At 34.3% G+C, this 15,734-nt stretch overlaps 2 protein-coding genes across 4 annotated transcripts; one reads left to right on the plus strand and one right to left on the minus strand.

Annotated features, from left to right (window-relative positions):
• Positions 1 to 1,530: 1,530 nt before the first annotated feature.
• On the plus strand, positions 1,531 to 7,982 carry LOC120174077 (eukaryotic translation initiation factor 2D-like). Of its 3 annotated transcripts, none has more exons than XM_039181049.1 (9): positions 1,531 to 1,731; positions 1,812 to 1,923; positions 2,181 to 2,371; positions 2,467 to 2,561; positions 2,640 to 3,059; positions 3,469 to 3,577; positions 4,674 to 5,319; positions 6,148 to 6,289; positions 7,734 to 7,982. In XM_039181049.1, exons 1-8 carry the CDS (start codon positions 1,597 to 1,599, stop codon positions 6,267 to 6,269), a joined length of 1,830 nt encoding a protein of 609 aa, XP_039036980.1. In that variant the 5' UTR covers positions 1,531 to 1,596; the 3' UTR covers positions 6,270 to 6,289; positions 7,734 to 7,982. The 3 variants fall into 3 exon arrangements, with proteins under 3 accessions (XP_039036980.1, XP_039036981.1, XP_039036982.1); XM_039181050.1 differs by having other exon boundaries at positions 6,148 to 6,282; positions 7,735 to 7,982; XM_039181051.1 differs by having other exon boundaries at positions 6,148 to 6,282; positions 7,744 to 7,982.
• Positions 7,983 to 9,462: 1,480 nt separating this feature from the next.
• LOC120174131 (vesicle transport protein GOT1-like) lies at positions 9,463 to 13,527 on the minus strand. The gene is made up of 8 exons (XM_039181094.1): positions 13,366 to 13,527; positions 13,133 to 13,190; positions 11,798 to 11,889; positions 11,629 to 11,709; positions 11,410 to 11,507; positions 11,233 to 11,314; positions 9,796 to 9,880; positions 9,463 to 9,714 (listed from the first exon to the last, which is right to left on the minus strand). Exons 2-7 carry the CDS (start codon positions 13,161 to 13,163, stop codon positions 9,842 to 9,844), a joined length of 423 nt encoding a protein of 140 aa, XP_039037025.1. The 5' UTR covers positions 13,164 to 13,190; positions 13,366 to 13,527; the 3' UTR covers positions 9,463 to 9,714; positions 9,796 to 9,841.
• Positions 13,528 to 15,734: the final 2,207 nt, after the last annotated feature.

Consider the following 15,734-nt stretch of genomic DNA (forward strand, 5'->3'; position numbering starts at 1 on the left):
AATGAATAACATAAATAAAGGAGAAAAAAATAAGTTACATATATTGATAATCTCTTTCTTGATCTTCTTATTCTTAAACCTCGTCATAGTATTGGAAGCAATATGACATATACAATATGCCAGAAATGCATGGGGAGGCGACCACCTATTTCCCGATCTGTTAATCGTGGACAATAACCAAGGTGAACAGTATGATATCATACAAACCCCATCTTGAGTGACAACATGGGAACACAAGTTGGACAAAAAGAAATTTCATGTTTCATCTGACTTATTTTTAACAATGGAAAAAGAAATGGGGAAAATGTTTCTGCCACCATCTTGTGCAACAGTATCATTAGGACGTGTTTGTATACACCATATAGAAAAATGCCATCTACAATTCGAAACAAGCTTCCAAAAACTCTCTTCCCGTGATAACATGTTTATCAAACGTGGTCGCGGGATAAGTATAAGATCGAACAATGGTTCTTGGGATGAAAAATTCCATTGTGTGCCACATATGTGGAAGCTCATTATACGACTGATCTCAATCACCGTACAATAGTGCCGTAGGTTTCTTTTTCGCCATCCACAACTTATAGTAAGATGAAATATAACCAAATGTATTCCGGATTGATGCCACTATCATTGAAACTAGGATCCTTGGATTTTTCTCCATCAATAGCTTAACGTATGAACATATGACATCAAAATCTAAGTGTTTGTGGTATTTTGTCATGGAGCTCAACATACAACTGTGCTGGCTGTGAAACCTTGTGACTTTCCACAACATTTTCTGCTGTAAGTATAAAACATGTATCCTCCACTTATAGCCGACATTGTTGTTTATACACTTGAGAAAATATGTCTTTTGATCAGACTTCACCACATTGAATTCTATATGAGCTTTGATACAAAACTCATTTACTGTTAGTTGGGCATCCTTCTTAGTTTCAAACTAGGACCAACTGCCAACTCTGTTGATCCGTCGTTGAAGGTACGTGAGTGGGTTGCACATATATCTGGCATATCAGGAATCTCAAGATTCCTCATGGCATTATATTTTATTTCATGCATTGTAACTAGATGATGATAGTGAGGCATTTGGGGTTGACTGGGTATTGGTGAATATGCCTAACCTCGCGGAGTATTCTACAATACATTACCACGTGAAACCGTTGCCTCTCAGACATCACCTTTATATCAAAACCTTGTCCCTTTGAAAAAGTCTCAGCGTTATCAAAATCATCAATTATTAGTGTGTCATCGTCTAGAATTAGTGGAATAAAAGTTTTATCATCTTTCACTAAAATTAGTAAGGCTTTCACTGAATCGTCAATAAGGTTATCTCGATCATTTGGTGGTCCTACCTCTTCGGTCACGGGTGCATCAAGTGAGGAAGTAGGAAGATCTTCAACCTGTGTTATTCAACTAATATTAGGATCAATTGATTATTTGAAGATTGATGGAGGCGAATAAAAAATTTACTCAAACATCTTTAATTATTTAAAAAGCACCCAAAAAAAAAACCCAATTTTTTTTTTCAGTCTTGGTACGTAAACCTATCGTCTACTTCCAGAAAGTAACATTGTCTCATTAATCGACGGTAACAAAATGTTCAAGAAGGCAGTAGAAGCTAAGGCCCAGCAGAGGCTATCGGGAGCCGACAGGAAGAAGCTAAAGCGCACCATCCGCGACCGGTTCCCCAGGCCTTCCGATACTGACATAGAAGCCTTGCTTCCTCCCAAGGTACCCATTTCTTTTTCTTTTTTGTTAGTCTCCTTTGCGTTTCAGATCCTTTTTATTCAACATCTTTCCTTCTTTAATAGGCTGAGATTACTGTTTCCAAGTTTCCAAATCGAGTCCTTGTGTATGGTGTGGAAGGGGGCTACCCGCTATTTTTCGATGTTGATGGCCGTGGCTCCGAAATTTACCCCACTGGTTTGTATCTTCTATTCTCTAGTATATTTGGATGAAATTTGTTGTTTTCTGTGGCATGGCTGGCATTTTTGTTTCTGTCAACTTTACTTAAATTAACCTAATGCCTGGCCAAAATAAAATTTGATGGATAAAACATAAAGGCCGTAGGAATGCTAATGATATTAACTTCAGATAAACTTTATTTGGAAACGTCGAATGGTGAAGCTCTTTCTTTCATTATGTACGATGTTTTCTTATCTTAATTTTCTATGTTGCAGTTTTTGCTCTCTGGAAGCTCCCTGATCTTTTACCTTCTTTTATGCTTAAGGGGGGTGAGGTTTCTCGATTTGTCATTGGAGGTGCAGATCTGATGTTCCCTGGCATTAGTGTACCTGCTGAAGGTCTAACTCCATTTTCAACTGGGGAACCATGGGCAGTTAAAGTTCCTGGCAATCCAGCGCCTATTGCAGTAAGCATGTTGAAAGTTTATCTGCTTTTCTTCCTTTGCTAGTTCTCTATGCTTCACATCTTATATCTATTTAAAATTTGATATCTTCTATGCAGGTTGGCTCCACCACTATGAGTAGTGCTGAAGCAATTAAAGCTGGTTTGCGTGGAAAGGCTTTACGGATAATGCACTATTACCGCGATTTACTTTGGCAAGTATAACTGAAAACTAATTGAGAAGTTGATTAATGAGTGACTTTGTTATTCACATGCATGTGAGATCTTTGCAGGGAGTCAGTTGAGGGTCATTATGTTCCTAATCCAGGTTTCTTGGAGGATGTTGTGGTGGAGGATCCGTCATTGTTGACATCAAATCAACCTTCTGATTCATCTGAAGGTGCAACACGTGGATCCGATGTTCCAGAAAGTTTCATAGACAATGAAAATACTGAGGAATTCATTGATGTTGATCATTCTATTTCTGATACATTCTCTGCCTCCACACAAAATGGTTCTGATAAATCTGCAAACAAAATAACCACTGATGACTCTGATTTGAAGTCAGCTAATGTTACTGATATGAAATCAGATATTGACCTCTCGTCTCTCTCCATTGAGTACGTAGATTCCCATTTGGACATTTGCCTTTTACAGGCATTTCATACAACAATAAAGGATAAAGACCTTCCAATTCCTGGAAGCACGCTATGGTAAAATTACTTAAATTGGTATTAGTGCTCTTATCTTTTTCTTTCTCTTGGCCCTTCCTCTCTTCTTCAGTCACACACTTCTGGGACACATAAAAGCTTACCCAAGCATGATCTATATTTATGAATAAACTAAAGAGTACTTGCTTCTTTTTGTTTGTTTCTCTAGATATACTCATGACTATTCTACACTGCATTCTAGAAAAAACAAAAACCACGCCTAGGGTACCTCAATTTTCTACACAAGCTTGACCAAATTTTCTCACGTGTTTGATGGGACGATACTGGTTTTTAGATGTCAATGTTATGGATAAACTTGATTAGAAGCCCTTCCCTCTTTTCCTCTCATTATTTAACCAGGAATCGCTATTTTCTCTAATTTCTTACTTTCCGGGTTTTGTGATTGGTGTAGGTCAAACCATGTGTTACCTTGTAGGCCTTCAGGAATCACATTAGATATCAAGAAATCATCTCATAAGAAGTTATCAAAGTGGCTACAAGCCAAATCATCTACAGGACTGGTTTGTTTCCTACATTTTTTTCTTCTTGAAAGTAGTGTGTGATATTTTACAAATTGGGTGCACTTACACACATTTACTTAATAGTTTGTGTTATTGTATAATCTGGGTTTTACTCAGTTATTTGGATCAATGCTCTTTATCAGAAGGTAAAAAAGCAAGCAGAGTCTGTCATGTGAGGGTTGAATGAGCTAGCCTTTATCTTTTGATGTTGCAAGTGTCATTAGCTTGACATAATTGGAAGCTGATAGAAATGTCTTATAATGCCTCTGTGAGTTAAATTGTGTTGTGTGAAATTTGAAAATAAAGTTATAATAAACAACAGTGTTAAGTCATAAGTGACATGTTTACGTATACTTCCAACAAGGTGTCCACTAAGATCTAATTAAGCTTCTTTAAGTAGATGCCAAGTTTTAAGCTCTTCTCTTCAAGTGTTGGTTCAATTTATGAAGTTTGACAATTGGCATGTAGTTTCTTAAACTGAATAAGAAAAAAATTATTGGTGAAACTGAAAACAAATGCATTTATTCTGATCTTTACATTGGGCCACCGGCTGCATCTTGATTTTTGTTCTCTTTTGATCTATTATTGCACTTGAAAATAAGGTTATGGGATTTGAGGTTCTGTGAGTTTAGGCACTAAAAAGACTTAAAAAGCTTAGGGCTTTTATGAGGTAAGAAACTTTCTAAGAAGATGGTTGTGAACTACTGGTTGGTTAGAGAAACAACGTTTTTGTAAAAATACTTTGTTCTGCCTTGAAAGTTTGTTGTCGTCAGAGAAATTAACCACAGTTTTCCTTTCATAGTCTTGAAAATTCTCAAACTCCCATGAAATGATGAAACCAATACTAATGGCATTGGAATCTACAGTCTAGTTTCAAACTGGTGAAGTCTCTGTTCATATTTAATCCATCTAAAAGTGCTATGCTGACTGGAAATTGATATAAAAAGTGCATCCTAGTTTATAGATGTTTAAATCTTGATCAAGCAGAAAAATCTAAAATCATCCATAGGCTTCTCCCTAGAAAGGGCTGCTTTGTTTTTTTTTTCTTTTAATTGTTTTATTTTGCATTTCATGATCATTGTTAATGTTTGAACAGATCACAGTAAAAGAAGACAAGTACAAAAAAGAATCTATGTTAATTGCCGTTAATCGACGTCACCCGGAGTACTTACAGTTCAAGCCAGAAAAGAGACCAGTAGAGAAAGTTGTTCAGGTTGGTGATGCTGCCGCTAGTGAGAGCCCTTCACAGAACGTGCTTGAAGTGGTAGAGGTCTACAAGTCAAGTGTGCACGTTAATCCCATTTTTGCTTCTGTTGGTGCTGACACTGGGAAACTGCACTTAGCTTCTGAAGCTACTGATATTGTCTTCAAGTACGTTGAGAAAGAAAATCTGGTGAAGCAAACAAACAAAGCCATTGTGGTACTAGATGCATCTTTGTGTGATGCATTATTTAAGGGAGCCATCAAGAAAGGATCAACATATCCTACTGAGATCCACAAGAAAGATTTAGGTGCAACATTTATAAGCCGGATGCAGGCCCACCACGTTGTTACTAGAGGAAGTGAATCTGTTGTAAGGAAAGGTGCTTTGAAAACTGTTCAGATATTGACTGAACGAAGGCAAGGGAACAAAAAGGTGACAAAAGTTTCAGGTTTAGAAACTTTCCTTGTAGGTGCAGAAGCATTGGCATCAGAGTTGCAGAAGAAGTTTGCTTGCAGTACAACAGTAGCAGAATTGCCAGGTTGGTTTTATGCTTTATTTTTTATGAGATATGATCATATTGCTTGACCAGTATAGAAATAGTAGAGCTATTCCTGAGCTTGGCTACTTGCTCACGCTCAAGAGCAATTATATGTAAGAATTATTATTAGGTACACTGCCAGTGAAAAGTAAAAATTCCATAAGCGGGGTTTGAACAGCTGCAAGTGTCCCGTTATATATGTTTTTAGATACTAAAGAACACTTCAATGGACTCTTTTCATTGTCCTGTCCTTGCTTTTATTATATTTTTACTTTCTAGTAGCCGTCTACCTAATAATAGTTCCATATATATATATGTATACATTTAACTTAATGCATCTCCCGCAATATTCCAGTAGGGTTTTATTGGATAATTACCTTTCTGGCATATCTGCTTGCATCATGTTTCATCAAATTACATATTGTCAACATTTTTCCATGACTTCTCTCATGATCAATTCTTTCTTTTAAAATATCAAAATCAGCAGTGCCTTTGGTGGTTGCATGTTTCGCATGATAACATTCTTCCATACCTATATTAAACCTCTCAATTCTGATTTGAACCCAAGAGAGAAAGAACTCTTAAAATGAAGTCAATTCAGTTTCACCTAAAGAAGTTAAAAACCTGAACTTGCCCCAGTCTAAATCAGAAACATCTCTTTACGAGAATCTCAAAATGGCTCGAACTTAAGTCAACCTTCGGAAAGTTAAAACCAAATTCATGTTTCTTTTTGTATGTTATCCGTTTTACTTCCATTCACTTGAATTTTAAACAAGCACATGAATGCAAGATATTTGCACTATTTATGTAAATGGATTTGTCTTGTAGGTAAGAAAGGGCTTGAGGTTCTTATCCAAGGTGGTGTGATTGATGATGTTGCAAGACATCTACTTGAACAGTATGGAATTCCAAAGAGATACATTGAAGTTCTTGATAAAACCAGAAAATAAAAAATGATAAATGGTTAGTTTCTCTTTTATTAAGTGTTATGTCACCCTTAACTTGTTAGGACAAGGTTGCTATGGTCGGTGCTTGTTTTGTTCATCTATTTTGTCAGTATTGATTGCATTTTCATTGTTACTTTCTTTTCTTTTCTTAGATTACTTATGATGATGATGATAATTGGCAGTTAGGGTTTATTTGTTAGCATTAAACACTAATATTTATAATATTCATTATTTATTACCTTTAAATACCGGAGCTTTTGGTTAACACTACTAAAATTTCTCAGTGTAAAATTGCAAATAATAATAATGTGAGGTTTCTCAACACTTTTAGCAACAACGTTGCTCTTCCCATGTGGTTATTGCCACAACATTGAATATTATTGGCTTTATATATCATTTCTTATCATTTAGTTTATATTATGATATTAATTCTATCATACGACTAGAAAGAGAGAACATATATTTTTCAATCTTAATATCCAGTTAATATATATGATTGTAGCTGCATGATTATTTTGTACTGTCATTTAATACAATGAACATCTCTCATTTGCCACCTCTTGATGTGATCTATTAGTAATTTTGTGCATCTGTATTTTTCTATTGAGATATCACTCTGCCAATCTATCAATATTTTTATGTATTCTTCTAAAATAATGTGGTGGCAGAAGGTGATCTAAATTAGTGAAGTTGCATGAAACCTAATCTGGACCAACCAGTGTTTACTTCAAAAAGTTAACAATCCCTACCCATCTCAGCCTCCTGCATTTGCCACTTTTTGATGAAAGGCAATTTTCGGGAAAAATAAAAGGTTTTGGTACCCTAGCATGCTTAGACTTTGTTGGAATTTAAGATATAAAGTCGCAAAATAAGAGAGTTGTATTGTAATGTGATATAAACCTTCTCTTCTGGTTTTGGCTAGAAAAGTTAGTAGCACAAAATGGAAGGAACATGGACGAGCATTGAAGTCAATATTTCGTTTAAACCTGTAATGACTTTTATAAATGTCAGCTTCCATATTATACTGTAGCCACATGTTCATAGAATTTGGACTATTCGAAGTCTACTGTACTCAAAGGTGGTATTATCATATCATTAATAATGTTTAGAAGGTTTTTCCGTTGATGGTGTGTGTAGATTGTTCTAAGCACCACAGTGATAAGATATCACCCATTTGGTTAATACTATGGCATTAGAGTTTAGCAAAATACATGGAGTTATGCATTGAATGCTCCCGGCTTATAAGGTCTGTGTATGTTAACATTGGTGCCTGTTGTAGTGTCTAATAGAAGTCTGTTTTATGTATCTGATTGAAGGTTGTTAAATGCGAGTTTCAACTTGAAGGTTGTTTTAAGCGTTCTTTGTTACTCAAATGCAAGTTGATAGTAATATCTTTGCTCCTTTAGTACCGTATGTTGCAATATTTTTTATGGGGAAGGAAAACTCGAATTGATTAGGAGCTTTGTAGTCTTTCCAGGTTTGCGAGTTAATATACAGATGGTATAGTTGGCAGTGTTTGGTGTCAAAATCTCTTGGGAGGATCATTGTGGCGCTTGATGCAACTGCGAAGAGGCTTTGATGTTGTTTCATCATATTTTGTGACGAAGGCTTGAAATATCAATCTAGTATTCTGCTTAGCTTAAAGACGGTCTCTTAGGCCTGTGTTCCTAATTTAATAATTTCAGTGGCTTGCATACATCCTTTGCTAGCTGTACTGTTTCACTTCGGCTCTTGTTTTACAACATCAGCATGAATGAATGTCATTTTAGAATATTAGCTTAAAGATTCTCATTTAGGTGCCTAATTTTTTTGGTCAATGTATGTGTCTAATGTTATAAAAGTAATTATTTGAAGTGTTTACTACGTAACGAATGTTAATAAATTACGTGAATCACTCAAAGTAAAATACTTGGCAAATCTTTTGAAAATTATTATTAATTTTCAAATCAGCCATAGTATTTTTAAAATTTTAAATGTGTCTCAAGCTTCTAAAATTCTCAATCCTCTTTGCATCCCTAGCTGCTGCCGCCGTCAACAGCTGTTGTCACCGTCTGATCATTAGTCATTGCCACCATCATCGGTCAACGTAAGTGTAATGGATAGCTAAGGGAAAATCAACCCATGTATGTATTTTGATGTCATACTATGCCTGTTTTTTTTTTTTTTTTGGAAAACTTGGATTAACTTTTAAATATTAATGATAGGCGAGTCATGACAGGTATTTATGTTTTCTTAATTGATAATTTTATAGAATCTGTTATATTAATTCATTTTTTTTAATTTTACTTCATTTATTTGAACATATATAATTACGCTTATTTACATATGTTTAAATCTTCTGAAAGGAAGTGAAACATTTTCTAATAAATATACACGTGAATCTCGTAATACTAATTACACCTTAATTCAGCTTAAAAATGGATATCAATACATAGCATAACTACACTCGACCAAGACGTAAGAACCTTGTATTAGCCATACTTAATCATGTGGTCAGTCGATGGTACACTTTTTGTACAGATACAAACCAAAAAATAATAATTGAACAAATAATTAATTGCACATTATTACTTTTATTATAAAATTAAGGGTTAATATAAAAATAAATGCCTAAAGAATGTATCGAAAAATATTTTAGTGCCTAAAATTTTGTGAAAAATAAGTGAATAAATTTTTCCCCGTTATATTTTTAGGTGTCTATCGTTAAAAAACCGTTAAATAACACGTGTCGTGTCTAGATTTTAAAAATATATTTTTTTAAAAAAAAATCTGGACACAACGTAACGATTTTTTAACGTTAGACACCTGAAAGTTAATGGAAAAAATTTTATGCACCTATTTTTAACGAAAAATTCATACACCAAAAAGTTAATTCTGAATATAATTTAGAAACTTATTTTTATATTAAGACTAAAATTAAAACCAAAGAACATTCGATTGACTACAAATCGAATTACAGTAAAAAGGGTGTAATAAAGTAGAAGTGATTAGCTTTTTAAAATTATAATAATAAGTATTAAGCAGAAATTAGAAGTGCACTCAGATATTAACTGAATTTCGTCACATCACAACTAAATTACAGTATTAACTCTTGCCCTGCGCACTCACTCATATTTCTTTTAAGATATTCTCCCTTTACTTTTACTTCTCTTCACATTTGTAAAACCGACTCGTTAGTCACGAAAATCGTATTTGTAAAGAATGATTCAAAATGTATTGAAAAGTAATAAAATGGAAAGAATCCGGACCCATCTCAACTGAAAATATATGGCCTTAAAACGGTCAATTCAACTCAACTCTCCAATTTAAGTCTCTAGTTCAGCAAACAAAACCTGGTTAGACAAAATTCAAAACCCACAAAGTTTCTTTTAGAATTACTGCAGTTCTGTTCTTTTTCTTTCTGTTTGCTTCAATCAGAATATTTCCTAACTCGTATAGCATGAATTTTCTACATCACCATATCAACAAATCAGGAAATTAAAAATGAAAATAGCAGAACAGTTTTTAAAGAGATTTTCTACAGACTTGCAAGTCATCTAGGCCACCACTTGTTCCACTTCCTCTTGTATGTGGGATTACACAGGTACCCTCTTGCCCTGGTTTCTGTCTAACCACTGCACCATGGAAAAAGAGGGAAAATGTTCGTTCATTCATTTCCTTAAAGAAACACCTTCAATACTAGATTAAAAGAGGGGTCACATCATGATGCAGGAGCATAATTTTGAAATACAGTTTTATTTTATAATATTTATTAATTATTATATTTATGGTAGAAAGCTAAGGATAGGGCTGTTAAGTGCTTTAGATCTAGGGTTATGATTAAATTTTGCTTGCAAGAAAGTTAGCCTATATAAATGAGTTGTAGCCTTGACGACCAAAACAATTATCCATATTATTTTCTTCGACTTAATAGAATACAAGAGGTTTTCCTTAACCCTAAGTTTTTCTTGAGTTCCATCTTCGTATTTCAGTCATAATTTTGCTATTTTATTGCTGATTTTCTTCTTAACCATCATATCAGCTGTGATTCAATTCAAGCCATATGACCCGGAACTTAGCAACTCAAGTATCAGATACATACAAAATATAGTTAAATGAATACCATTCAGATACACACAAAAGATGGTTAAATGCATATCATCTCACAAGGTTTTCACATCTCAGTAACGAACACAACAAACTTTAAGACTTCTTAAATAAGGTCTTGAATTTAAGTTTACCCAATCGAGAAAACGAAATGAATATAGTTTAGATAGTGAGGTACTGAGGCAGGTCTCAAAGGCAATCATCAATTGTTTAAGTCATCATTGCCTTAAGGTACCTGACGAGAGGAAGTAAATGTGCACCTGGCAATATTGTGAACTTCACAAATTCTTTTATATTCTTATGCCATCATTCTCCTATATCAAAGAGAGAGCTTGAACCAAGGGTTTGTATCATATTAATACTTGCAACAGGAAACGGTACTTCGTTGAAAAGCAAGATGAAAACAACCAAAATCTCAGTAAACAACCTATTCAATTGAGGTTAATGAATTAAACAATCCAATAATTGACTATAATTTTACAGTTCCACGATTCCAATTTCTATTCCAGTCTCAGTCACGTAGAAACACAGAATAACTCTCTCCTTTCAGCAAATAAAAGAAATGTCAATTCAGGAGCTCATGTATTAAATACACAATAAAATGTCATCAGATTTCACTCCTATGAGCTAGTCATGAATATCAATGTGAACTTAGGGTTTAGATAGTGCTCAAGTTTTCTTTCATACTCTCAGATAACTAAAGATCACATTCTCTAGCCTTTCAAAATTTAAAACTGTTTTAGGATGCTTTTAATATTTTGCACAGATTTTGAACCATGCAAATAACCTACTAAGAACTAATAAAATTATAGAATACAAGCATGTAATTCCAGCAGACAGTTTATAAAGAAAATTTACTCGACTTTCAAACTAAACATACCGATCGGATAAATGGTTGCCGGAAAAGCCAACCAAGAATAGGTATCCTTTGTATAAACACTGACAATGTCGGCCAAAAGCCACTGCAAAAGGAAAGGAAAAAAGGATGGTAAATGAGAAGTACAAATATCATGCACTGGTTTGCAATAACTCAAAATAATTAAAATTTCATTTACACCTGAAGAGCACAATAAATCCATATGCCTCAAATATCATACCGAGGATGGGCCAACCAATGACAACAAAAAAGAAGCCAACAAAAAATGAAATCGTTCCCTGCATTCAATAGCAACAGATGATAGAAAAATGAACAATGAGTGCATAATGTGTGTGTATGTGCGCGCGCATGCGCGCGTGCGTGTGTGTGTGTGAGAGAGAGAGAGAGAGCAAGTGATACCTTAAAATTTTGGCGCTTCATGAAAAATTGCATTGTGGATTTCAGACCAATGGTTAAGGCCACTCCTGATATGAAAAGGATCTATTTTAAAAGAAAAATAAAAAGTGTTATTTAAGCATTGAATTGAGGGGAAAATGAAACAGTTTGGAATAGAGGTCAGTTAGCTTACGTTTCCCATGGCGAGCAATCCCTTGTCGAAAAAGAAGATAATTCCCAAAATTGAGAAAAATACACCAAATCCCGTTAATCCTAACCCAATTTCTGTTTTTCATGATGTCAGAAGGTTAATAGAATAAAACAAACAAAAATCAAAATATTAATGACAAACTAAGTTACAAGCCTCCAATTGCTAAATCCATGTAAGTCACAACTTCTATTTGACTCCAAGCATTTTCTATCTCAACAATCCACATAACTAAACATATAGTTTGTTCAGAAAACAGGTTTAGTTTAAACTAAAAGATTAGAGTTTTAGATAACCAGAGTAAACTAAATAGTACATGGTTCCATACCCATTTATCCAAGGTGTTGGAAGAAGTTTTGTTTACCAGAAATCATTCATATATTGTTTAAATATTATAAGATCATTCTAAAATTCTCCTAGGAAAATTTCATGATCCTAAACGGTCTTCAATTAGCATCTCATATACAAAATCCAAATGCTTGAGGGTTTATCACTTTGTATTCCTTGAGCAATATCATTGTAAGCACCATCGAATTAGCATGGTGCACAAACTTTGGAAAAAACAAAGTGAATACAAAATTAGAGCGAACAATTGGAACTGCGTTCTATTGAAATACCTAATTTATTGAAAGAACGAGAGTATTAAAACTTAGCAGTTATAAACATAAATCACCCTTTAAATCATTCCCAAATAACATCAATATAAAATAAAATGAACAAGTGAAAGAATTTTCCAGCTAAGCAGCAGTTAGAACGTACATGCATAATAACCTAAAAGGGTCCGTAGAGTGCATATAATACCAGCTTATATTAAAAATAAGTACCTAAAGTATACTCCTTTTTTCATCTAAGTACCTAAAGTAACTTTTGATCAAAATAAGTACTTAAACTTATCTTTTTGGTCAAAATAGGCACCTAAAGTATTTTTGGTCAAAATAGGTACCCAAAGTATTCAATTTTTTTCATCTAAGTTCTAAAAAAGTTGACAAGTGATATTAATTAAAGAATACTTTATGTACTTAGATGAAAAAAATGAAAAATTTAGGTACCTATTTTGATAAAAAAAAGTTTAAATACTTAATTTGACCAAAAAAATACTTTAGATATTTAAATGAAAAAGGTGATATACTTTAGGTACTTATGATATAAGCCTATAATACCCAAGTCTAGCTATTATACGTATTTCCCTAGAATTTCAAGGGATCATACCAAATCACCAGAACTCTCACAAAAACAATCACAAATTCATAGAATCATTAATTGAATGGAAGAAGCATCAAAGTTAAAAAAAACAAAAACAAATCAACAGAGGAGCTTTACTCTTTCGATCGCTCATTTCAAAGGAAACCATCGTGCTGGCTATTCAGACGCTTGTTGCCTACACAGAGAAAAACAAAGAAAAGATCGAATCGAGCTCAAACCAAAACACTGAATTCGTGAGAAATAATACAAAAGAGAAAACAGAAGCTAACAGTCAAATTACGGATCTAAAAAGACAGAGCGTGCACATCAAAAAGGGGAAACAATTTAATCCGAAAGTTCCGTTTCCATACCGAAAGAAAACAAATGGAGGAGCCGGAGTCCGAACGTTTTCTCGGTAATCAAGACGGAGAGACGAGAATTGAGAGAGCGAGGTTTCTTTGTATCGTTTCCACTACTATGAAAGAAACGAATGAAAGGAAGGAGAAATAATAGAAGAGGCTAAGAGCGTTGCGGTGCGACGCGATTATAATAAGCTGTGTGCCCGAGTTGGTAATTTGTTATTTTGTCTTTTATTAGCCGGAGGATCCTTATTTTGTTATTCGTTTTTGGTGAAAATTTGAGTTGGATCGAAAATAGCTATAGTAGTGATATTCATAATAACAGTTCCTATATATATATATATATATATATAAAGATTTGATCTATAGTTTTAACTCAATTCCACATTTAAATTTAATCATGCAAAAATTATATATATCATTTAGCTTCTTTGTTTATATCCAAAAATCAAATGAGTTTTTACTTTCGTAAATGGAACAATTGGGTTATTACTAAAAAAAATATGTTAAATTGAGCCTTTATGATGGCGGTTATCATTTTTTTAATGCACGCAAAGCCTAGGGATTCAGGCCACAGATTGAACCACAGAAGTAAAAGCTTCTTCTAACGAGATGAGCTTTATTTGTTCAGGTAAAGGAAAGAAAGCTTGTAACCGGAAGGGAATGTCCCACGCCAATTTCCCCATACGGTATGTTAATGTTATCTTGTTCCCTTGTTGAAGTAGATGAGAGATTTTTCCGTGTCAATCTCTCGTTATCATATCTACGATGTCCGATGTACACTCCATGTTTGCTCCTTGATCTAACAGTATCACCACATCTTTGTTTTCTGACTCCACTGTAATGTGTCCTAAATCCATCCACTGTGCTAAACATAGGCCTTCTTAGACTTCCCACAGTTCCGCATCTAAAGTTGAATAGCAGCAGGAAGTGGCTTTCGCAAACCCTTGAATCCATTGGCCTGAGGAATCCCGGAGCACTCCGCTACACATCGCTTAACCCGACGTTGTTTTCTTTTCTCCATCCAAATTGAGCTCCTATGAGAGGTGATGACATTCCGACGCATGACCACTGTACCTCCAGCTCTACTTGAATTTTGCACGAGTAGGGCATTTCTAGCTTAGCGTTTGCTGCTTTGAATGATACTTTCTACTTGAACGAAATCATTATTAAAAATACCATTGTTATGCCTGTTGGATTAAAATCCATAATTATGAGAATATATTTTTAATGTATATTGTTATCATAAAATATGACATAAATTAAGTGACCAATTATGTTATAAAATCATAAGGTATTAGAAGTGTCATGGAAATAAAAGTGTAGATACTATAAATGTTGTATTTATAATCTGATGAGGGATAGAGTTATAAGTACAAGTGATTCTTAAATCAGCTATATAAAGGGGTTATGGCACCAAGAAATAGATTTATCTCGTATTACTGTTATTCCGTCAGAGAGTTTATACTAAAGGGAACTCTATCTTATTGAAAGATAATAACCAAAGATTCAAAAAAATAGATTTCATGACAGTTTAGTATATGATTATTACATTTAGAAAAATTAAAACTTGATAATAATTGATTTTTATGTCTTGATATTAATTTTGAATATAGATTCGGTTAATTAAGCAATCAAGTTTTGAATATCTGTTTGCGTTATTATAAAACCCTTATGGATTATGAATTTATGTTATAGGTTTTGATTTTTCACATCTTACGTTTCATAGCGGGGGACATTGTACCCAAATCGACTACATCTTGGTTAGAAATCGGGAACGATGGGCTTGCATTGACTGTAAGGTGTTCCCTGAAGAGGCATGTGCATCACAACACAAATTGTTGGTTTTGGTGTTCCGCGTACCCCACGGGCGGAGCACTCATAGGAGGGCTAAACTTGGTAAACCTAGGATCCTCTGGAAGAACTTACATGGAGCGACAACTGATGACTTTAGGAGTAAGGTTTTGTCTAATACAGGTTTTGAAACTACAAACTCAAATAATGCAGATATGTTATGGAAAAATATGGCAAATTCCATCAGAGAGGTGGGCAAAAACACCCTTGGGTTGTCGACGGGGAAGGCCAAGGAACATAAAGAATCGTGGTGGTGGAACGACGAAGTCCAAACTAAGGTGAAGACAAAACAAACTTGCTTCAAGGAGTTTCTACAATGCAATGACGACGAAGAAAGGTCGAGAGCTAAACAAAGATACCAGGAGGCAAAGCGGGAAGCCAAGAAAACGGTAGCTAAAGCAAATGATAAGGCATACGAGGAAATGTACAAGAGATTAGACACCAAGGAAGGACAAAATGGAATCTTCAGACTTGCAAAATCTAGGGAGATTAGGAAAAAGGATCTAGGTAACATTAGGTTTATTAAG

Source organism: Hibiscus syriacus, unplaced genomic scaffold (genome assembly GCF_006381635.1).
Source record: "Hibiscus syriacus cultivar Baekdansim isolate YM2019G1 unplaced genomic scaffold, ASM638163v2 tig00112000_pilon, whole genome shotgun sequence".
NCBI classification, from domain to species: Eukaryota; Viridiplantae; Streptophyta; class Magnoliopsida; order Malvales; family Malvaceae; genus Hibiscus; species Hibiscus syriacus.

Bases quoted from the DNA above. Each gene is read 5' to 3' on its own strand.
- LOC120174131 (XM_039181094.1), bottom strand. From the start codon at position 13,163: ATGGTTTCCTTTGAAATGAGCGATCGAAAGA. The intron at 11,710-11,797 runs GTAAGCTAACTG...CTTTTAAAATAG, and splicing joins GATTGCTCGCCATGGGAAAC to ATCCTTTTCATATCAGGAGT. The intron at 9,881-11,232 runs GTATGTTTAGTT...TCCATGGTGCAG, and splicing joins GGCAACCATTTATCCGATCG to TGGTTAGACAGAAACCAGGG.
- LOC120174077 (XM_039181049.1), top strand. From the start codon at position 1,597: ATGTTCAAGAAGGCAGTAGAAGCTAAGGCCCAGCAGAGGCTATCGGGA. The intron at 2,562-2,639 runs GCAAGTATAACT...AGATCTTTGCAG, and splicing joins TATTACCGCGATTTACTTTG to GGAGTCAGTTGAGGGTCATT. The intron at 5,320-6,147 runs GTTGGTTTTATG...TTTGTCTTGTAG, and splicing joins AACAGTAGCAGAATTGCCAG to GTAAGAAAGGGCTTGAGGTT.